At 34.9% G+C, this 16623-nt stretch overlaps 1 protein-coding gene across 1 annotated transcript in view; it reads right to left on the bottom strand.

Moving 5' to 3' along the window:
- Positions 1-618: 618 nt before the first annotated feature.
- LOC134262322 (uncharacterized) overlaps positions 619-16623 on the bottom strand; it is a 49614-nt gene continuing 33609 nt past the window's right edge. Inside the window, exons 5-21 of the mRNA XM_062744702.1 lie at positions 11796-11885; positions 10644-10821; positions 8801-8893; positions 8459-8584; positions 8275-8349; positions 7743-7814; positions 7585-7647; positions 7070-7352; positions 6562-6739; positions 6202-6388; positions 5769-5876; positions 5045-5659; positions 4645-4767; positions 3279-4404; positions 2153-3092; positions 1892-2033; positions 619-1778 (exon numbers count right to left, since the gene is read on the bottom strand). Of these exons, the coding sequence (XP_062600686.1) occupies positions 1414-1778; positions 1892-2033; positions 2153-3092; positions 3279-4404; positions 4645-4767; positions 5045-5659; positions 5769-5876; positions 6202-6388; positions 6562-6739; positions 7070-7352; positions 7585-7647; positions 7743-7814; positions 8275-8349; positions 8459-8584; positions 8801-8893; positions 10644-10821; positions 11796-11885 (4764 nt within the window). The 3' untranslated portion in view covers positions 619-1413. The remainder of the gene's footprint in view (positions 1779-1891; positions 2034-2152; positions 3093-3278; positions 4405-4644; positions 4768-5044; positions 5660-5768; positions 5877-6201; positions 6389-6561; positions 6740-7069; positions 7353-7584; positions 7648-7742; positions 7815-8274; positions 8350-8458; positions 8585-8800; positions 8894-10643; positions 10822-11795; positions 11886-16623) is intronic.

The raw sequence follows: 16623 nt of genomic DNA on the forward strand, positions 1-16623 counted from the left end.
CTTTGCAAATTCATTTTGTTAAAAAAACATTCTGATTGCACACACCTGAATTGTATTGATATTAAAATGTAGCTTTCAAGAGTTTTTAATTGACAATATCTAAGTAGTTTTTATAGATCTTGGGCAAGAGAAGCTTAGTCCTCCTAGGCTCCTGATCCCACCTCTAGATATTCCAGGGATCCATCTTTCATGCCCTGTTTGCAGATTATTATTGATTGTTGTATTTTTTTTAGATCAATAACTGTTTGTTATCTTCAGTTTCATATGACAAAAACTCTTCATTGCATATTCTCTTGATAACATTCATAGCAGGGCAGAAAATTGTTTGGAATTTAATACATGGTTTATCTTTTTTTGGCTATCAGAATGAGAAGTCAAAACATTTATGATCAATGTTTTCAAGTGGTTGACCACAATAACAGGGTCAGATTCTATATAAGGCTTTCAAGCAAATATCCTTTGTCCTACATGTACTGTAATAATGCCAAGTAGCAACACTTTGAAGTAACTGGGTGATAGTAAATATAATATCTTGACACACATAAAATTTCTTACATCCCACTAGTGAAACATATATATGTACTAAAATAAGTTAAAATTTTCAGTAAAACAAAGATATCACATGTCAGACACATTTATTATGCAACAATAGAATCATTAACAACATACTGCAACAAACTGCATAACAACAAGTAAATGATATTTATAAATAACATAGATACTCATCTGCAGAATGTATGAAGACTATGACAATGCTTAAATTAATTTAACTAGCTTACATGCTGAACTCAGTTAGCTATTGAGAGCATTATATTAAATAGCAGCATATAATGAAACAGAAAACATGGAATGTAAAATGTTAACAGTATTGTACCTATTAGCAAGTCAAACTGCAACAGGTAACATTGGAAAATAAAACAAAAGGTGAAGCCTTACAGAGAAAAGAGGGTACTTGAATTTTTGACATTTGTGAAAAAAAGCAACATTTACTTCTCAAAATACAAAGCATCAGATGAAGCAGCATATAGTTTATCATTATTATTAAAGATATTCCTTTCATTCTAAAAACCCAGAAATCTGGGGAAAACTTCCAACTTAGAAAGCTATTTTTTGTTGATTTCAGGACTTGAACCTGAAATGAGAAAGTCAAATATTGAGGTCCGTGGAATGGCAGTGTAATTATCAACATAGTATCCTATACTGCAGGTGCTATGAGTGAGTCAAAGCTTCAATAGCCAAGCAGTTTGCTTTACCATGAGTGAGCAGTGGGGGGAGGGATTGTTTTCTACTGGTGGGTGTTTTTTTTACTCTTGAGACTGAGTGGTGGGGGTGTTTGACTAGTGAGGCTGAGCGGTGTAGGTAGTGTGTGTGTTTGGGGGGGGGGGGGGGGGGTTACAACTGATGGGTGTTTGACTAGTGGGGCTGGGTGGTGGGGTGGAGTGTAGTGGGATCCCTATAATGGTCATCAATGTCCCCCACGACCCCGCTCTCACAGCTCTCTATCAGGGAGTAGCTGCGGTACACACTGCTGTGGGGACTCATGGGACTGGCCTTCCAGCACTCGTTGGCATTGGACACTAGGTACATGGTGACCTTCGGCAGACGATTCGTCTTCAGGAGATAGAAGAGGATGACCCGGATGAAGACTTGACTGATGAGCATGAGGCAGGCAAATCCAAACAGGATGTAGCAGGTGTTAAACAGGATCTGCTGAAGAGTTACTACCAAGGGGAGCAACTCTGTATGAAGGTACTCCATAAATGTGGCATCTTGAAATTCTACAAAACAGAAAATATTACATATAAATATGGTACATAATTTTTAAATTTACATTGACGTTCAGATGGGAAAACATTTCATTTTTAGAAATATCAAATAAGATTTTTCTTACCTTGAAGATAGTGTGGATAAATTGGCATGAAGTTACAGCTCTGTAGAGATTCTAGGAGAGATAATGATGGTTGTGCTTGTTGACATGGTGAAGCATTTTCTATGGAACAAAGTTCTTGAACAAGATTTTGTACAATGGAGGTCTGAAATAAGACAATGTAATAATAAATACAGGTAAAATAAACATTTAAGTATATTCACATGGTAAGATTACCGGGTACTTGGTAGATATTAAGAGTCCTACTACCTACTGTATACTTACATGTTTCTGTACAGTGTGCCCTAATAAAGAGTTAATATCATTCACTTCCATGAATGTTTTGGTTTGGAAATCTGTCAGCATTTCATTGCTAAACACAGCAAAGTCACTCAGCAGACTGTTAGAGATCTGTATCTGCCTGTGGAGCTGAGGCAGTATGGATTTAGTATCCATCAGAAAAGTAGCTGTCTCTATGGTTACAAGGTTATTTGTTGTCATGGTAATTAGTGAAATAATTAAAATAAAAGCACCTACAAGCACTATTCTCCATAATAATGGAGAAATTAGATGTTTATACACAAATCTAGCCACTTTTTTCACCATTGTGTATGAGTCTACTTTTTCCTGCACTGTAGGCATTGTGGTTCTTTGCTTGGAACGTTTCTGGGAGTAGATCTGCTGCAACATGTGCTCCTTTCCCTTTGAAGAACCTCCCTGGAAATATTGCAGCAGGTCATTTTTCCTCTCATAAATATCTTTACTATCACTGTAACTAAAATGTCTCTCTCTGGGCTTATCTCTCTTTTCAGCATCAATGCCAGTCAAAATGAAATAAATTTTCCCAGCCACAGAATCCATGGCCACTTTTTCCTCTACGCCCATCTTAGCTTTCCTGAACATTTGTCTTAACCAGGTGAAGCGGTACAATAGAAGAAGCACATCCATGAATAGAAACACACAGATGAACACTGGGAACAGAATAGACTTCATTTTCTCTATCAGGGAAGCCGTAGAGGAATAGGAATCTCTCCTGGCCTGGTGAGAAGAGGAAATGTTATGATGGTTCAGTGTGGAAGGGTTAAAGTTCAACTCGTTCTCCAGAATATGGAAGTTGTGTGATGTCAGCTGATTAGTGAGCTCCTCTATGGAATTCACCAGTAAATCATCATCTGATACAGAAAGTTTCAGGTTGGAGTCCAGTGTTGGGAGTGAAGACGACAACCTGCAAAAGAGATTATTTTATAATCATTTTCAGAAATATCTAATTTTTTCCAATATATTTTCAATTTAATAAAACAATTGTTTCTCTTTTCAGAAAAATCCAATTTTTAAACATTAATCTTCAATAAAAATGAAACAGTAATTATTAAATAAACAATCTACATTATGTGGATTATCTCAGTCTTACGTTTTCATGATGCCGTCCGTGACATGAAGCGTCTCCTCTACTTGGTTAATCTCCAGCCACTCCATAAACCCCAGGAGGTGGGCCATGTCCTGCTTACTGTCAATCAATTCCTTCTGACCAATGAAAAGCTGTTCTGGAAATTTCAGCCAATCATTTTTCATAAGACTTTTCAGAAACTGATGGTACTTGGAGAGAACAGTTTTAAATTCACTTTGTAATGTTCTATTATATTCCTTTAAAAATTCTGATAGCTCTTCTTCCAAAATTTTGGATTTTTCTTCTAAAGTGTTGGTAAGAATATTCTCAATTGTTTTGTTTTGTATGTAGAAATGTTTTACAAATACATCTAACTGTTCTTTCATTTGCTTTACAATTTTCTTAATCTCATGCAGGTTGTGGTACGAGCATGCTCTGAGTCGATCTCGAGTCTGGTTGTACATGTGAGATATCTCAGAAATCTCAAATTCCCGCATATTATGAAACCTGAGCTCCACCGCCTGGTGAATTTTAGCACTGGTATTGGACACAATAGTTAAGTTTCCTATGAGAGGTCCTTGCACAATATAAAATACACCTAGCAAAACAGAGAATGTAAACATCAAAGCATACACAACATAGAGAGTCACAAGACAGCAGGTCACGCTGCGCGAGATAGGGGTCTTAACTGGCCTTGACCCATCGTCTTGTTTTGACCTCTCATCGTCTTTCAAGAAAGTGACTCCTGCATATTTGAAAACGTCATTGGTTGTAACTTGTCTAATTTTGGAAATGCAGAATGCAGCAATCACAAATACGGTTACTAGAATTCCAGAAAATATCAGAATGACAATGATTGGCATCCATGGAAATTGGTTAGTGACATGTTCCATGACAACGAGTTCTCTTGTGACAGGGATGTTGGTTGGGTTGATTAACATGGTCAGAAGTATTTTATGTGAGGCCTTTGTGTCGTTAACAAAGACTGCAAACACATTTGGAGTGTCACTTCTGGATCTCGGTAGAAGAAAACTGAAGGAGAACTGTGGAGATGGACATTTCACGAAAATGTCATACTTTCCGAAATAGGATTCCATGAACTGGTCATACACATCCATGGTTAGATAGCCCGGGCATTTCAGTAGTGTACCTGTATAAGAAGATTGACAATGATCAATGAATTGACAATCAAGTTTTCAATCATGTTAAGCAATGAATTTCAATTTTTTGTCTGTAAGGTCTACTGAATTTGCTTTAAATTCATTTGCTCTAAATTAAGCTAGAATCTGTAATAACAGAAAATTACACAACAGTAAGCAGAGGGTCAGTTTTCTAAAACCTTGTGGACTTTTTGCTTTAGCTATTAAGATTTGGGTCCTTCATAGTTTACCATTGACGGTGATGTTCCAACTCCTTGTATAGTGCTGCCATTCCAGACTTCCTGAGAAACTACTGGAGTTGATGACGGTTGGTCCAATGTCGTCCTCAAAACTGGCCAGGATAGACTTATCTCCTGTAAATCAAACAACACAAGATTAATTAAATAAGACAGTACATTTTATATTGTGGTATTTTGTTATCTTTCTTTATCTTACAGAAAAATCATCTTATCTGTACACCACTTGTTCCAAAGAAATTGTGTGGATTTGACAACATTCTGGTTAAGACACATTTAAAACAATTGAATTTATTGCAATCAAGGTTAACACCATATTAGGGAAAATTTTGGATCATAAAAGATCTGGATTATACAATTTTCAGTGTACTAGTATACTGGTGTGAAATTTTACCTTTAATTCCTATTCTAATCTCAGCCTGCTCCTTCAGAGAAATAGCTTGATATTCAAATTTCCCGTCCACCTTACTGATAGTGGGATCAATCACGGTTTTCTCTGCCGTGTGGAGGGGTTGCTGGGGATAAATCTGGGAGAAGTTCTTGGCATCACAGCCTCCTCTGTTCCACGTAATGGCACTATATAGAAAAGGGCGCTCAAACTGCACAGTGGTGGAGTACACATTACTCTGCCACTCTGACCGATATGGACGAACCCCAAAATTCTTTCTGGTGTTGAACTCCTCTGGTTTTTTCATGGGCTGCATGTAGAAGCGGGTGGGTGTGTTATCGTCGAAGTTAGTGCCGGTCAGGATGACCTCATCGTGGATGTTGGAGTAGGTGGAGTGTCTGGTGTGGAGGAAATCCTGGCTGGCTTCTCCACTCTGGTGGAATTCTCGGTCTTTTACCTTGGGTGAGAAGTAACGCGTCTTAAAGGTGTGCTGGATAGAGGGTAGCTTCACGGTGTAGCTGACTTTGTACAGCTTAGGGGGCTTTTTGTACTTCATGTGACAGGAGAATTTCTTTTCTAAGGATTGAAACACTGGTTCAATGCTGTACCTGTATACATCACCTACAAAATAAACACAATCAAGCTTGACGATTTGTAAAAAATAAACTATATTTCTTTTTAATCTGATATTTCTCTGAGAATGCTGGAGAATGGTTTTCTTCAAACAGACCTCTTGCACACTCTATGGGTCTCTGTGGACAGTCCTCACTGAATGCCTTTTTACAGGTTCTCTGACTGAAACACGTCACTCTACAACACGTAACGTCCTCCAGAGACGCTGTAACAAATATTTGTCACAATAAAAGACTTTTCTAAAACTCTGTACTGCAAAATAAATCAAGTTTAGTTGCAAAAAAGGTATGACTTTACAGTACAGTATTCCTTGGTAGTCCTTAAATTATGCATTATTCACTTACAAAAAGAATGTTTATCCCAAATCCTTGCATGCTTCTAATATCAAACATATTATCTTTATTTTACCATTGAATTCAATACACAGTTTGATGTGGATGTGAATCAATCACCTCATATGATATCTAATAGCCGATACAAATTCATAGTATCATACATTTAATTTTATTTTAGCACATATGCTATCTTACATGATTTTTGTTCACACTGCTGCTGGCAATCCTGACAAAGCTCCATGCTCTGTTTACACTCCTGGGTGGGGAAGTTCAGGGTCGTGACCTTTGTTCCTTCCAATCCAAATGTATTTGTCAGAAGGCTGTTAGGAAGGGAACAGTACATCATGTTGGTACTTTGAAACAACTGGGAGAAGTTGGATTCCTGTAAAAGATATCAAACTGAGTGATTTCTACTATGATTTATCAGATTTTATCTCTCTAGAATGTTTAATAAAGCAAACAAATAAATGCACATAGAAAATCTGTATTTTTTTTGCCAAAATTGCCAAGAACATTTTAAAACATAATCAGCTGTACTCTCCGCTCTACACTGACCTTTCCGTCAGAGTATGGACACTTGATGTAGAGTTTCCTGTTGAGGTAGGGGTCCCCCTCCTTCACCCCCTCGGGGCAGGGGTCAGTCTCGGTGGGCTGGCAGGTGTCCATACTGGCCACTGTGTAGTGGTCAGAGAGAATGTTCAGAATAACCTTGTAATGGTCAGGTACCACATCCCTGAAATCAAATGAATGTTTGCTCTTCATTTGCATAACTTAATATATGTACTCCCATACGTACAAATTTTAAATATGTACTTCTACCTCTTTGTAGGGCTAATTTTTCTCCCTAATCACATATGACAGCTAAAGCTCATATCTTCAAAAGTGTTTAACAAAGACCATTTAATCTCAATTCTTAATGATCAATATTTGTGTTGTTATCAATCTACAATTTGTCATTATAAAGTTATATGAAACTTAAAAACATAAATAAATGAAAAAATTTATGACTATTAAGTGTTTTTTAACTTCAGGGGTATATCAAAGATGTAAATCTGTATCATACCTGCAGTAGTTGTCCTGTATAAATGTCATTCTCTTCTTCATGTTGTAGGTACTGAACTTGTTCATGAAGAAGAAGGGGGCGTCGTCCTCGTGATCCAGGTCCACATACTCTGGAATCAGGTAGGTCTGGGAGACTTTGACATTGACCTCCAGGCCTGACCTCCGGATGATGGGGAACTCCATCTGGATCTGGTTAGAGTTGAGGGGGAGGGGGATTTCCTTGTCACGGATGTTCTCCAGGCATTCCATAAAGACGTTGTTTGAAGAGGAAATGGACACAGAAGCTGTCAATTTAGAATAATGTTCCATCCATCACATCTATAATGCTAATGTTTTATTTTTCATGCATTGCCAACAATAATAACACCAAATCTGAATGTATTATTGATAGTGCTAACACAGATAATCAAAGTAATTCTTTTTTGTATCATATTTAAAAGACATTCAGTTTTTGTTTTTATAACTGAGCGGGCTCTACGATGTATGAACAGTAAAAGTTATCTCTCTTAGACCTACTTGAATTATTGGGTTCACGAATGGTAGCTTGCCACCTTACATTGGTCATTGGAAAGTTCACATCTGAAAAACAACAGATTCACATTTAAAATAACAGCAATAATGAGAAATTAATTATAACATATTCTACAATCCATATAAACAATCAAATCACTTACCCATGCATATTGTGTCCTGTGTACTAGAACATTTAGCAGCTTCATAAGTTGAACCTTTACATTTGGTGCACTCTGAAAATACATACAATGAGGGTTTTTTCATCAAACAAATTTTACCAAAATTTATTTTGATTTGTTAAACAAAACCTCCAATTATTTGATGTTAGAAAAAGAAAATTGTACAAGACATATTGACAAACACTAGCATTTACAACTCAGGTGTTTTATTTTACTGACAAGGTCAGAGGTCAAGACCAAGGTAAACCCTAGTACAGTATTTTAGTAGTGATTAAGCAACCTCATCTTGATCTACCAGTGTGTGTGAAGTTAAAACAGACAAAATCATCTTTTAAAATAGGAATAACTTTAAAATGTAATGTCTCCAAAATTGTTGACATAAACACAGATATCGCCTATTCATAGATGGATTTTGCTCGACAATCTGGCCAAAAATTATAAATTAATTGAATTCTAAAGGATTTATTTTCCTCTGTTTAAGTTTAACAGTTAAATCTGTTATGGTGTGAGATACCTCTACAAATGAGATCCTGATGAGCAGAACACTGGTGTGTCATGTAGAAACCATCTGGGCACGATGTCGAGCAGGCTGTGACAAAAACAAAATAATGTCAGTCAATTTCTCTTTTCATTCTTATGATATAAATAACAAAGCTGACAGAATTTTCTTGTCATTTGGATAAAAACAAGTAAACTACCTGAACACTCCCTGTTTTTAACAAAGTAGCCTCTTTTGCATCGACAGTTCAAAGCGCCTTGGAGAGTGTCACAGATCGCATAGGTCTCACATCGTGTTGGGTCAGTCCTGCACATGGCTTTTACATCTAGATGAAACAAATAATCATAAATGTCACGGAATAATTCAAAAAGAAAAAAAATGCAGAACACCTGCAGTGGTTTGGAAATAGTTATGGCTAAGTATCATGAGGTGCTTTTTTTTCAATTTTTTCCTCTAGTAAAAGCCTCTCTAGCAATGATCTATTTGATGTATACATGTATTAATTGTGCAGACCACAGAATGTAAATAAGATCATACAAACCCATGATATGAACTCGGGTAACCAGTGCCATGCTATTACTGTTGATAGAAATAGCAGAAATGGAGGGGTTTTCACTATAGGATCGAATTCTACCTGCAATACAAAATACAAAAATATGTAGACAGGTATTTCCATGCAAACATTCTGGTTAAGCAACAATGCTGGGCTTTGCATAAAGACAGACATTGTGTAAATTAACAAGCCAGACACAAAGCTGAGAGAGAAGTTAGAGATGTGACTCATTAGTTTTGGACTTCTTAGATGTTTACATGAATATTGGTTAGGGCATATGTCACCCTAAAAAATACACATCATAAAATTGCTCCAACTGGGAAGAAGAAAACAAACACGTAATACACTGGTGCTCCATATAAATCAAGATTATGTTAAGCTAACCAAGACAGAGAAGAATGCCTACAGGTATGCAATATTACTGTACATGTAGCGATACATATAACAAATTATCAATGAAATATCTGTAATAGAAGAGATAGCACTGAAAAATTTTTTATATAAAAATTTATTAACAATGATTGATGCACACATCTTCAGATAAAGTTGAAAAAGTCTTTATCAACATATTTTCTGTTTAGCTTCACAACTGACGAAACACATTGATAAACAATGAGCAAATTTTTTTTAAAAAAGCACTTCTTCCCCTTTCTGTCACCATATCATATCAATGGAAACAGTAATTATTTCTGACCAACTGGAACAAAGTAAATCACTTACATGGTGACAGTGTGTGAAATAAATGGTCAGGTAGAAATATTCATTTGGATTTAAAATTATATCAATCATTTTATAAAGCATGTTGTCCTATGATCCTTTTTTACTAATACAGTGATCACACTGCATGGTACAGCAATACATGTGCGTCATTAATTAACTGTTACAGCATAATTACTGCATATAATTAATAAGGACCTGCCCCTATTCCAAATGTTCCTATTCTGCACTGAATAACATAGAAGTGTGCTCATTTCAGTTTCTTGTGTTTAGATTTCATTACGGCAGATCTTATCTTGGTGTTTTTTGTATGCAATATCAAACAAAAACCATTGATTTTTCTATTTGCATAAGTCGAAAATCTCTCCCTTTCTCTCTAAATTGTCTCATCAAAAAATATCTTTGTTTCAATTACTTCAATCAATACATTTTCCCTGCATTTTACAGAAATTAATATCTAAAATTAATAAATAATGAAATTTCTGACAATTCTGTTTAAAATTTACAGGTCATAAAATGCTTAGAGCAAGCCTTCAAATAAACTATTAGAGAAGTTGCATTCTCTTTGTAGTCTTTTTTCTGTGGTTCTTACAGATATGTTAATCTGAGCAACACTAATGTGGATATGTAAATCAAGGGGAGGGGGGGGGATTGCTTAACAGATATGTGAATTTGGTAGGGGGGCATTTGCAAATACACAAATGTAGTAGACACTTATGGATATGTTGGTTGGGGGAGGGGAGATGCTAAATAATGGATATGTGAATATTGGAGGACACTTATGGGTACATTAATGTAGGAGGAGACTTATGTGAATCTGGGGGACACTTATGGGCACATGCATGTATGTTAATCAAGGGAGACAGATATGTGAAATCTAAGGGGGGGGGGGGGGTATGAAGAACACTTATGGATATGTGAATCAGGGGGAAGCGACTGTGACTTACAGATATGTGAATCTGGTGGGAGAGACTTACAGATATGTGAATCTGGGGGCTGGGGGTGAGACTTACGGATATGTGAATCGGTGGGGGGGGGGGGAGAGAGACTTACGGATATGTGATTCTGGGGGGAAGAGACTTACGAATATGTGAACCTAGGGGAAGAGACTTACGGATATGTGAATCTGATGGGATGCGGATCCTGAGGTAGTAATTGTAGGAGAAGGAGGAGAGGGCACACACAGCTGCTGCCATTAGGACGACGCCTACACACACCATTACAGGGCTGGGTAATGGCCTCCATCGTCCCCGGCTGGACTCAGCACCAAACCAAACTCTTAACAGTTTGTCCTGAAATATCAAAGGAAAAAAATCATAATCCAAGCTAGATGAGTAATGTAATATTTTCTTTATCAGTTTCCTCTGCCAAACTGATATTGCCTTATTAATCAGATGTATTCAGGGATGCTAGATATGGTATGTGAATGTTGATTTACCATTAGAAAAATAACTAATTTTTCCTATTGCGCACTTGTACATACTATGTGAATCTTTTCCATGATTTGACAACTCACTGATGAAAACATGATTGAAGCCTCTATCTAGTTCCTTGATTAGTAATGACTGTTATTTTATGTATTATTTCCCCTGTCCTCCCTTGTGGCATGTCAAATCAATACTGCCCCAACACTGCCTTTAATTCATTTAGGATGACTTGTTGTTTGTAATCAAATCAAAATTATTACAAAATGGCATTAGAAATTACTCCAGTGATCTCTACAAACAAGATCCCTACTGCCCTGAGTATACATTAGAGGGAATTCAGTGCTAACTAAAGCCCTTGTTACTCCTGGATGAAAGAAATTTCTGCCCATTGTCAGGGAACTAGAGTAATTTACGGCATGGACTGGTGTGGAGTGATGTGGAGTCAGGGAGTGGAAACTGTAACAGTTCAGAAAGGGTAAACCTCTCCCTATAATGTCATCTTGAATTTGTATATTTGTTATAACCATTTTCACACTAACCAAGTTTTACTCTACAAATCTATATTTTTTTTTACATGCATGCATTATCAATATTTCTCTTAGCAACCTCAATTTTTTTCTTAGCAACCTAAATTTTTTTTCTTAGCAACCTTTAACAATTAAAGGTCTTTATCCCCTAGAAAAAATTTGTGTCACGTATGAATTTACTATTTTCTACATTACAGAAATATTGACAGGACATGAATTTTACAAATTTTAAACATTTTACACATTATAAACTCTTTTGTATACTAAATAGCCCATTTGGCAATGTACGTATTACTTGTATAACTGGATTACCCTTAAGGTTTGCGTCCCTGTCATGGTGGCCGGACTTTCCTCATTGTGTAGACTAGATATGTCTGGTGTCTGTGGCTGATCATGGTTTATCTGTAAAAGAGAGTAGAGTTGTCATTACCAGACCCAAACCAGCACAACTCAATTACCCTAAACAAGAAAGCTTTGATATTGACATATTGGGTGAAAAGTGAACTTAGACTCAAGATATCTTCATAATTCATATCTTCTACTGGTAACAAGTTCACAAGGTTTAATATTCTGATAAAAAAGTTTTATTTGGTTGCTTATTGCAGGTGAGAGATTATCTTTCTTTATAATGTCATAATTAAACATTCCATAGTTTTGCAGACAAATAAAAAAAGCTATAAACAGAACCGAAATTAACCCCTCTTAAATACCATCAGATATAACCACATCGTCTAACGTTTTTGAAATGCTACAAGTACGATCAACGCAATTATTCGTCAAAGATATGCTAGGTGAGTACAATATACCTCACGTACACTATCAAATAAGCAGATAATCACTTGTCATGAAACGCCCAAATATTAATGCTTTCTTTCTTAATTTTATCATAAGAAGAATTTGGAAAGGTGGCAGCTATTACGTGTAAAATCTTCCCAGGTCATCTTTTACAAATCAAACTTGAAATATTCATGCCCTAGACAGATTTTTTTCCTGTGTACCACACACCACCTGCCGGTGCTTTGCCACCATCTCTTCCTTTTTTTGGCCAGACATATAAACACATGACAAAGATCTCAACCCTGAAACGTGTCTCGTAGTCAATCAATTTATAGTCTAATAAACTATTGTACTCGAACACGTCTAACCAGTGTGGTGAAACTCTTCTGTTATAATACAATGCATTTACAAGAAAAACAACCAACAAAGATCATTGTTGCGGGCTCTTGTCTCTTATCCAATCTTTATCCCTTGGAGACACAGTTTGGCTTTTGGTGTCCAGTCTCTCAAAAATAATTCAATTTGGTTCTCGATTCACTGATTGTCCGAATGTTTTCAAAACAAATATATATAAGAACACACCTCAAATCAAACAGACACTTATCCTATTTTCTATGAAATTCTCTCGGTACATTCAAGCAAAACCATAATTTACTGAATTTTATACTGGACAGCTCATACCTTAGAAAGTAGCATAATGGCTAAACCAAAACACATATGGTACTGTACCCCTATATCTAATCAGAGAATAGAAGTACACCTACAGTTTGTAAAGTTAAATCAGCAATAACCATCACTGGGCATCCTACACTTACATATGAATTTGAGGCACAATATGCAAAAAATAATGAGAGAAACATATCATAAACATCTTATTGAAAGACAGTCAACTTCAATTTCATATTCATATTTTTATTAATAAAAATAATTCAAACATTATACTCTGATTTCTGAAAATACATTTATTGTGTCAACCTGTCCACAAAATTAACATAATATTTGGTTTATACACAATTTGATTATTTTTCAAATGCTGAAAACTTGATTTTCTAAAATTGATAAGTGATGCAAATGAGAGCATTTTAATCATGTAACTGAAATTTGTTTTCTGTTTAAATATAAAACATTCAGAAAATGTAAGTATTGTCATTGAGTTGGAATGCAAGGACACTATATTCAGATGGTTTTCCCTTTTTCTTTTGAATTGTCAAACTTCAATTCCTTCCTTTTTTAATCAATTTGCATGATTTGTTAAATTATACATTCAATGTGCCCTCAGAGTCAAAAATTTACTGCGTAAAATTAATTTTGACAGCTACACATTTCATTTCTGTCCTAGACACTATATAGTACAAATTACTAATAAAATTACAGCAGCTCTTTATTTGTTGTCTATAAATATCTATTTTGTAATCCATTTCAATAATTTATAGAGAAAATTAAGATATAAGATCTTCTGAATCCAAATATACATAATTTTATAAATTCGCAATTATCATTCAATAAAAGAAGAACTTTATCTGTCAAAGAAATTTTCAGAAATAGTAAATTTTTACCACAAATCTATTACCAGACAGAAGGAGAATTAATAACACTCTCCAGATACCACAATTCAGATAATACAGCAAAAATATAATAACCCTTTATTATCCTATTTCAAAATATGTAGATATGATCAAGATTTATTTCTATGTAGAGAAAAAAAATATCATGCAGCATTTTGTTTTAAATAGAGACTGCAACCTACTGTTGTGTATGCTGAAGAGAAACTGATTGTTGGTTTAAATATTTTCATACTATTTGATTCCCAAAGACAAACTTAAAAAAAAACAGTCATCTCACATTTTAGAATATTATATTTACTGAAAATTATCATGTATTATCATACTTTTATTCATAGTAAAACTCTTTTTATACATACAAGCTGCATGGATATAGAGAATTTTTTTGGTTAAAGCAACGATTTTGGGGATCACCCTCAAAATTCCAAACAATTTTCGCAAACTTTTAGGTTAGAACTAAAATGAAGATAAAATGAAGCGCAACTTATTTTGTATCTGATTTGTTAAGAATAATGAAATTACTCCTTCCATAGTGAATTTTTAAAGATGTTAAAATTAAAAATCTGTCTTTATATATAAATTTTTAGCTTGTCAGAAAAACTTTAAAAGTACTCCAACAAAAGGTATATGACTGAAGAAATTCATGATTGTCATACTTGATGGTATATAATGTGTATTTTATGAATTATCAATACGCTATATACTTTAACAAATTCATTATTTTATTATAATGAATTAGCGAAGTAAGTTAAACTTTAGTATAATCAATTGAGTCTTGTTATATACTTAATTTTTCAATTTTTTAATTACATACTTAAATTTTCTTTGAGTTCTTGTATTTTCATAATATTACATATAATTTTACAAAAAAGAAATCACTATAAGATCACTACTTTATAATCTTCACCCATTTAATTTTATGAATTATGAAAAATTATTTTCCTACAAATTAAAATCTCTGCAAGGTGAAAAATGTTTGGACAGCCCTGGCCTATTTTATGACATTGCAAATACAGTAAAACTCGGTTATAACGAAGTCACGGGGACCTATGAATTTACTTCGCTATATCCGTAATTCGTTATATCCATATAAGAAATACATTAAATTTATATAGTTGGGGATCCAAAACAACTTCGTTATAACCGTGAATTCGCTATATCCGTGTTCGTATTAAACGAGTTTTGCTGTATAAAGCTAGTTAAAAATCTTACCAATAGCTGTTAGCTAGCAATTATACCCAACTTTTACTACATATTTCTGTTCAATATTACACAAGCTAGAGAATAAAATTTCTTTGATCTTTAAATACTGTAAAATCTAGATGGACCAAGTAGTTCATTCTGGAAGACCATCTTTTTATGACAATCCAATAAAATTGGCAATCAAACCAACAAGTGGAAGGTTGGGTGTGAGACACTGAGGTTTCTGAAGAGGATTTTAATTTCTAGCTTGACCCCTTTACAATCAATCCAAATTTTCCAGTGCGCTGATTCAACATTCAACTAAGATTAACCAAGTAAATAATTCTTAAGCCATATATTTTCTTAATACGAAAGAAAAATTGTCATTAACAGAACTCTTCCTACTGTAACAAATTTGTACTTTAATCACCCTTTCTTGCTAATACTACCAGACCAGACAACCTACTTGAAGAAATTCAAACTACAGCCATATATATATTTTATCTGCACAAGGGATATGTAAGGCATCTGTTGTGAGGTAATCTATGGCACCATGTGCAGCAAAATACAACTTTATTTCTCCCAGAAAAGATGGAGATAATTCTGATAAACAATACTCGCAATTGATTTGCTTTCAATATGCACAACTGAGTAATCCCTTGGACCCAGAATGGCTAAATGATAATCCAGTGCTTGTTGCCTTTAGGCCACCATTTGTGTTTGTTTGCAGGAGTCTGTGCCAACATGCACTTACTAATGAAATATTACAAATCTGCAAGAAAATATTTTGAGTTTATAGTGACAGTTATCTTGACTCATTAAAAACAAAAAAGATTAAAGGTTTTAAAGATACAGTAAAAAGAATTCTTTCAAATAATTGTTTTTAATTCAGTTTTACCTGTAAACAATCACCCATTCCTGTTCAATTTATATTTATTTCATGTATATATGTTAGAAATCTGATAATAATCTGCCAGTAAAGCCATACAATGTTTCTCACACAATACTCTTTTATTGACTTGATTGAAGGAACCCATTCTTTGGCATCCAATGATGGAGTACTCATTAGATGACCTTGGCGTAACATTAGAAGACCAGTCACTGACTTGGGGAAGCTGCCATGTTTATAGTTTGGTCCATCAGGAATCTTTGTCAGGAGACCAATTGACAGGACATTGTACGGCAGAAAAACACACTGAGCACTCCCTATGGCAATAAAATGATGGCACAAACCGAAAAAATAAAACAAATGAAGACAGACTATCGAATCTTAGCCCAAAGTGATGAGGCAATTCTACCAGGACATGCCAGGAGAGAATTGGGTTTCCCTAACTATACATCACAGGGGACTTCCTGTTCCTAGAAAGGTCTATTTCTCCTGAGACTTCCTGACTTAGAAATCTTATGAAAGAATAGGTGAACAAAACCATTCTAAGCAATGGATTGGAACAATTATGCCATAGTGCTCCCTACAATACCCTATAATACTATCAGGACAGAACATGATCTATGATACCAGTTAATTATTGATTTAATTCAGGTGGATTATTTTTTTTTCTATTGAGTAAAAACAATGCTGATAGCTATTAAAGACTGAAATACAAACAGAACATGACATT

The sequence above is a fragment of the Saccostrea cucullata genome, unplaced genomic scaffold, assembly GCF_032062105.1.
Source record: "Saccostrea cucullata isolate Sc308-1 unplaced genomic scaffold, CSIRO_AGI_Scuc_v1 ctg486, whole genome shotgun sequence".
Taxonomy (NCBI): Eukaryota; Metazoa; Mollusca; class Bivalvia; order Ostreida; family Ostreidae; genus Saccostrea; species Saccostrea cuccullata.